This window comes from Onychomys torridus, chromosome 7, assembly GCF_903995425.1.
Source record: "Onychomys torridus chromosome 7, mOncTor1.1, whole genome shotgun sequence".
Lineage (NCBI taxonomy): Eukaryota > Metazoa > Chordata > Mammalia > Rodentia > Cricetidae > Onychomys > Onychomys torridus.
Genome location: NC_050449.1, coordinates 16,214,436 through 16,221,826, shown reverse-complemented (window position 1 = coordinate 16,221,826; position 7,391 = coordinate 16,214,436). Strand labels below are relative to the sequence as shown.

The 7,391-nt window shown below is 54.2% G+C and overlaps 1 protein-coding gene across 1 annotated transcript; it reads left to right on the top strand.

Annotated features, from left to right (window-relative positions):
• Positions 1–444: 444 nt before the first annotated feature.
• Positions 445–5,031, top strand: S1pr5 (sphingosine-1-phosphate receptor 5). Its single transcript, XM_036192877.1, has 2 exons — positions 445–637; positions 3,048–5,031. The coding sequence occupies exon 2, from the start codon at positions 3,149–3,151 to the stop codon at positions 4,349–4,351; it is 1,203 nt and encodes a 400-aa protein (XP_036048770.1). The 5' UTR covers positions 445–637; positions 3,048–3,148; the 3' UTR covers positions 4,352–5,031.
• Positions 5,032–7,391: the final 2,360 nt, after the last annotated feature.

Genomic DNA, 7,391 nt, shown 5'->3' with positions numbered 1-7,391 from the left:
AGAGAGAGATAGATTAAAAAAGTGGGGCGGGTCAGCTGAGGGGCGGGAGGGGTCCGGTCCTACTTATTTGGGGACCTGGAAGTTCCCATCCTCACCCCGCTTGCACTTGCCCCTCCCATCTCGCCCCTGAGAACTGTCGGAAAATGGAGGAGGGGCCTGAGCTGCTGGAGCACCCAGTGAGGACTCTGAAGACTTCAGCAGCCGCACCCACTTAAAGTATCTCCTATATTGCGTCGTCCAGATACTGCGCCCTTTACATGTCTTTGGGATGCCGACTCAGGGGTCCAGGCTTCAGTGGACAGACTGAACCCCTTAATTGGAGTAGGGGAGTGGTTCACCTGGAAAGGTCCTCCCTTCCCCACGATTCTGGGCCCTCCTACCCCGAGTGTCCCTGGGAGGGGACCCGAGGGAGAAGCTAGGACTTGCTGGTACCAGTCGCCGCTGGGACGCTCTCCCGTGCCTCGGCGGGTGGCACAGGCTGGCAACCGGGGCTGGGAGGAGGAGGGGGCAATTGCTGGCTAGCCCGCACTCCGCCTCGCGGGCCCGCCCCCACGCCTGCCGCCTCCAGCCTGGCCCGCCTTGCAGCTGTGCCGCGTACCCAGGCGCACAGCCCTGGGCGCACGACCCGGGCTCAGAGGTAAGTGTCCAGCACTGGAGACCTGGAAGGAAGTGGGATTAGGTTCCTTGGAGCGATTGCCGGGCTGAAAGGGCACAGCGCTCCTTGCAGGAGTTTTTAGATCCTTTATCCTAGACCTCCCTCCAGCCCCAGCAGAGAAAACTGGAAACCGCAGTACTCACAGGTCCCCTGCTGGGAGGGAGTGGAGACCCCAGGAAGCCTCCAGCTCAGCCTGGCTGGGCTCCTGCAAACTTTTCCTTTTCCCAGGCAGGTCAGGTCCCGGGGTGTTGGTACAAATATCCTGACCCGACCCTCTGCTGAGTGTACCAGAGCAGAGAAGGCTGTTGTGTGACCCATGCCTCTGTATTTGATGCCTCTCTGGCACCCAGAGTGACCCAGCCTGTACCTCCAAGTCTGTCTGCCTTCCCAGCTGGTCCCCTGTGCGACTCTGAAGCTGCCTGGGACCTCTTTGTCCCTTTGCTTTCCTGGTATTGAGAAATCTGTCCCGCAGGCTGGGTTTTCTATCTGCTAAGGGGACTTCTGTGAATTATGTCACTATTTTTGTGGGACTGTGTTTGTGAGAGATTTGGATTTACTTTTTTTGTTCTATTTGTTTGTTGAGACAGACAGGGTTTCTCTTTGTAGCCCTGGCTGTAACTCTCTTTGTAGACCAGGCTGGCCTCGAACTCACAGAGATCCACCTGCCTCTCTGCCTCCCAAGGCATTTCTTCGGAGCCTCCTTCTGTTCATATGTACAATGGGACTAAGAGGCCTTAGGATTTGGTTCATTTGATGGAGAGCTTGCCTAGTACACGGAGAGACCAGGGATGCATGTCCAGATAAACTGGGGTGGTGGCATGCTCCTGTGACCTCCTAACTCAGAAGGTGGAGGCAGATGGAGAGAAATTCATTGTAATTTTCAGCTGCTTGGTTTGAGGCCAGCATGAGGTACCTGAACCCTTACCCTCTACCTAAATTGAATCCAAGGCTTCTATGCAAGTCTTTCTTTCTGTAAAATTTTACAGGACATGGTGGTGTGCGCCTTTAATCCCAGCACTTGGGAGGCAGAAGCAGGTAGATCACTGTAAGTTCCAGGCCAGTCAAGGCTGCATAGTAAGACTTCGTCTAAAACAATTTTTTAAAAAATATCTCATTTATGTGTGTGTGTGTGTGTGTGTGTGTGTGTGTGTTGGTGGATGGTTGGGTGGGACTGTGAATGTATGCATGCCACAACATGAATGTAGAGGTCAGAGGACAGTTTGTGGGAGTTGGTTCTCTCTTTACATTGTGTGGGTTCCAGACATTAAGCTGAAGTCATCAGGAGTGCAAGCTCCTTTACCCACTAAACCATCTTGCCAGCCTTGCAAGTTATTTCTTTAGGAACCTATTTTTGCTCATCTGTAAACTGGAACTAAGGGAAGAATTTCTGAGAGGATCGAAGGGATGCTGGCAGGTTAGAAAAGCCATTGTGATTTAATGTCTCTCTACTGAGGGTTCCCTGTGGCTCTGACACTGGGCAATGAGTGGTCAGGATTAACTTTCTCACTGGGGCTTTGAGGGAATGACGTTTCTTTTCTTTTCTTTTTCTTTCTTTTTTTTTTTTTTAACATGCAAAAGCTAATGATAATCAAAGTATGGGGCACTGGGCCCCAGGCTGGTTGTGGGTGGAGGTTGTGAAATTGTGGCCTGTACAGGGTGTGAGCCATTCCCAGGGCTGAACCCCTGTGGTGGCTTCTGTCATTGAATCTGTGTGTGAATGTTTCGTGTAGAAATGTATTCTCATGTTTCCCAGCGGTTGGTTAAGAGGGAGTGTGCAGCTTTTGTAGAAGGGAGGGGGGGTCAATGCTGGGGCTGGAGCTCAGGGCCTCCCGGGTGCAGGCCCGAGGTCTTCCATAGAGCTACAGCCCCAGAGCTGGGCCGGTGTGTGTCTGTGCCCTCATCTGTGTGGCGCTCCTTCCTTGTGTGTACCTGTCGGAGGCTGTCTGCGCAGCCGTGATTTTCGGAATTCTCATTGTTTATGAGTGAGTATGGATGTGTATCCGCTTTTGTGTTATGGGAGTTTCTTTTTATTTTATTTCAACTTGTCACAGGGTCTCAGAGCCCAAGCTGGCCTCAGACTTACTATGTAGCTGATGATAACCTTGAACTACTGACCCTCCTGCCTCCATCTGTCAAGTGCTGGGGTGACCAAAAGGCCCAGCTTATTCCTCCACCACCTTTTCGAGATAGGCTGTCCTCCTGTTTGCTTCTGGACTGACTGCTGGATCACAGGGATGTGACCACCATGACCAGTTTAAAAACAAATCATCAACTTTTATTTATTTTGTGTTCATATGTGGAGGTCAGAGGACAACATTTTTTTTTGGGGGGTGGGGGGACGGAAACAGGGGTTAGAGACCTTCTTCCAGGCCTCTTTCTCTGGGATTTCTAGATCCTGACTGTCCTTGCCTCCCATAGACTGTCGCACAGTGCTCGGGTGGACAGCCGGCGGGACACAGCAGCGACCTCTCCGCGGCGGGCGGCCGGCGGCCCATGGAGCCCGGGCTGCTGCGGCCCGCGCCGGTGAGCGAGGTCATCGCCCTTCACTACAACTACACCGGCAAGCTCCGCGGGGCGCGCTACCAGCCGGGCGCCGGTCTGCGCGCAGATGCCGTGGTGTGCCTGGCTGTGTGCGCCTTCATCGTGCTGGAGAACCTGGCGGTGCTCTTGGTGCTGGCCCGCCACCCTCGCTTCCACGCGCCCATGTTCCTGCTCCTGGGCAGCCTCACCCTGTCCGACCTGCTGGCGGGGGCGGCCTACGCCACCAACATCCTGCTGTCGGGGCCGCTCACGCTGCGCCTGTCGCCCGCGCTCTGGTTCGCGCGCGAGGGGGGAGTCTTCGTGGCACTCGCCGCGTCGGTGCTGAGCCTCCTGGCCATCGCGCTGGAGCGCCACCTCACCATGGCCCGTCGAGGACCCGCGCCCGCCGCCAGTCGCGCTCGGACTCTGGCGCTGGCGGTGGCTGCCTGGGGCGTGTCGTTGCTGCTCGGGCTGCTGCCGGCGATGGGCTGGAACTGTCTGGGACGCCTGGAAACCTGCTCCACCGTGCTGCCGCTCTACGCCAAGGCCTACGTGCTCTTCTGTGTGCTGGCTTTCCTGGGCATCCTGGCTGCCATCTGTGCGCTCTATGCGAGGATTTACTGCCAGGTGCGGGCCAACGCGCGTCGCCTGAGGGCGCGGCCCGGGTCCCGCAGGGCCACCACGTCCTCGCGATCGAAGCACACGCCACGGTCGCTGGCCCTGCTCCGCACGCTCAGCGTGGTTCTCCTAGCCTTCGTGGCCTGCTGGGGACCTCTGTTTCTCTTGCTATTGCTGGATGTGGCGTGCCCAGCTCGCGCGTGTCCGGTGCTCCTGCAGGCTGACCCCTTCCTGGGTCTAGCCATGGCTAACTCACTGCTGAATCCCATCATCTACACATTCACCAACAGAGACCTGCGCCACGCGCTCCTGCGGCTGCTCTGCTGTGGCCGCGGGCCCTGCAGCCAAAGCTCCTCCAACAGCTTGCAGCCATCCCCCAGTGCTGCTGGGCCTTCGGGTGGTGGCCTGAGACGCTGCCTGCCACCAAGCCTGGATCGCAGCTCCAGCCCATCGGAACACTCCTCTCCTCATGGGGACAGGGTGGACACTAGCTGCTCCACTGGCAGTCGGGGAGCAGCAACCGCCAACCGGACCCTGGTACCTGCTGCTACAGACTGATGCTCTCTAACCCGCTGTGGCCCTTCACAAAAGCAGACTGATTCTCAGAATGAACGCATCATCTGTAGGAAACAGCTGAAGACAGCGGGGACAGAACAGGAGGAAGGGAAATGGCTTGACTCTCCCCTAACAGGAACAGACAAAAAAAACCTCGTGGGTTTGCCGCGGACAGTAAGGAGAGGAAGAACGTGATGGGAACAGGTGGTGATGTAACCTGAGCCGGGAACCCCTCAAGCAGAGCCATTCAGTGTGGCTGGAGCAGAAGATGAAGAGAGCTGAGATTAAAGGGCAGATTGTGGGAAGGCTTGCTGGCCCTGAGGAAGGCCTGTGATCAGGCTGCATCAGGGAGAAGCCATAGAGACTTCTAACCCAAGGTGGGACTTGCCAGGATTGGACCTCCACAGGGACCCTGTAACTCCAGATGAAGGATCTTGTAAATGGGGGCTCCTGGCATGCTCAGAAGCAAGTGAAGTCTAGATAGGGTGGGCTAAGAGCTGGCAGGATGAGTCACTGGCTGTAGAGTGAGGCAGAGTTGTGGAGAAAGACAGCAAGGTAAGCCTGGCTCCGAAAATTTGACCCTGGAGCCTCAGCCAGACCTCAACTGCCAAGCTCTTGGAACGTGAAGTCAGGGTCTTCGTACAAAATACAACTACAATAAAACAACTGAGCTGCTGCATTCATCTATTTATTTATTATTTTATTTCCCCCAGATAGCCCTAATCATCATTTTAAAAAGTTATTTGCCAGGCAATGGCGATACACGCCCTTAGTCTCAGTGCTTGGGAGGCAGAGGCAGGCAGATCTCTGTGAGTTCCAGGCTAGCCTGGTCTACAGAGTGAGTTCCAGGCCAGCCTGGTTTACAGAGCTATGAGCTACAGAACTAGTTCTAGGATAGCCCTGGCTATCATCCCACAAAGAAATCATGCCTTGAAAAAAAAAAAAAAAAAAAAGGTTTTATTTGTTGGGGCTGGAGAGATGGCTTACCAGTTAAGAATACTTGTTGCTCTTGCAGGGAACCTGGGTTTCATTCCCAGAACCCAAGCGGTGGCCATAACCATTGGAGACGTCAGTTCCAGGGCATCCAGTGCCCTCATCTGAACTCCAAGGGCACCAGACATTCGAATGGTACACAGAAATAAATGCAGGCAAAACACTCATGCACATAAACTAAATAAACCTTTTTTAAAAAACCTTGAATTTTGTTTATTTATTACTCATTTATTGGGAGATAGGCTCACTGTGTAGCCCCAGCTGGCCTGGAACTCACTGTGTAGACCAGGGTGTCCTGGAACTCCTGAGTGCTAGAAGTAAAGGTATTTTCATTTGGGCTGGAGTTGGTGGGGAATCCCTTTACTCCCAGGCATATCAGTTCAGGCCAGCCTGGTCTACATAGTGAGACCCTGTCCTTCCCCTCCCCCACCCAGTATTTTGAGACAGGGTTTGTCTGTGTAACCACCCTGGCTGTCCTGGATCTCGCTCTGTAGTCCAGGCTGGCCTCAAACTCACAGAGGTCCTCCTGCCTCTGCCTCCCGAGTGCTGGGAGAGACCTTGTCTTTAACACTTCTATTTACTTATGTATGTGCCCATGTGTATGTGTGGGTACCCGCTGGCCACAGCAGGAGTGTGGGGGTCAGAGGACAACTCTCTTCAGTTTTCTCTCTCCACCTCACGGATCCTAAGGTGCAGCAAACACTTGTGTACCTCCCAGCATCTCACACACATTCCCCATCCACCCCCACCTCACACCCATTTTATTTATTTATTTACTTTTGTTTCTCACTTTTTTGGGGGGGCGGTTCCAAGATAGGGTTTTTCTGTGTAGCTTTGGAGCCTGTCCTGGAACTCAAAGGCCTCAAACTCACAGAGATCCATGCCTCTGCCTCCCAACTGCTGGGATTAAAGGCCTGCGCCACCTCTGCCCAGCCGTTTCTCACTATTTATGACAAATATTACCCTAGTTCCTCTGGTGAAAAGTTCTTTTAGACTGTTCCATCAGCCTTAGCCAACTGGAGAATCACACATCTTACTCGCCCGCCCCGCAGATAGCATAGGTTTAAACTGGCCTTTAAACCTGCCTCTGACCTTGTCAACTCTGGCCATATGCATCTGGATGGACGCATGGTCTTTGGCACTGTTGATGCGGTTGCTCAGTGCGCATGTCTGTGCACGTACAGGTCCCCAGACTCCTTGGCGCTGCCTGTTGAGGCCACTCACTCCAGGCCTCACTTTGAGACAACGTTTCTTGTAGCCCAGGCTGGCTTCGAACATGCTATGAAACCAAAGACCTTAATAAAGTTGTGAGTTCTGTTTCCTGTGGTAAAGGCGTGGCTACGGCACATGGCTTATGCTGCGCTGGGATAGAACCCCAGACTTTATGCATGCTAGCAAGAGCCTCAGAGTTACAGTCCCAGCCATCACCCTCCATTTGGTAGATGAAAAAACTGTAACCGCTGAGTCCCGCGCCCCAGTGCCTTATCAAGGTGACCCTAGGGCCCCTATGCGGGAGAGGTCTTGTGGGAGGGTATTTGCTGCTCTTCAAGGGGTCTGGCTAGACTAGACTAACACTCGAAGGTTCTGCATTGTTGCCTGGGGGCAATCCACAAAACACTTGCTTCCTATGCCATCCCTAGCAAGTCCCCAGAAGCATTCAAGACTCCTGGCACTTGCCAGGTGGTGAGCGGGCTCAGGGAGGGATATTGGCTGCTGTTTAAAGTGCAGGGTGCCACCTTGCAGCACCCCTGGGAATTGCATCAGTCAGAGGGCTGGCCGCTTCTGGCCTCTGGATAAGGTGCAGCGTGCCTCCTTGAGGCCATCATGGGAACTACAAGGAGCGTGAAAGCGGGTGGTGACCGTGCTGAGCTCAGGCGGGGTCTGTAGGCCACGTGTGCAAACAAAACAAAACAAAACAAAACCTCTTTCCCGGAGGGCAAGTTCCTGCGAAGCCTGGGGACACAGCAGGGATCCTCCTCACAGTTGGTTTGGTGGTTTCACAGCGGAGAATTTAGAGATTCTGACACTAAATTAAAAAAACACTCAGTTC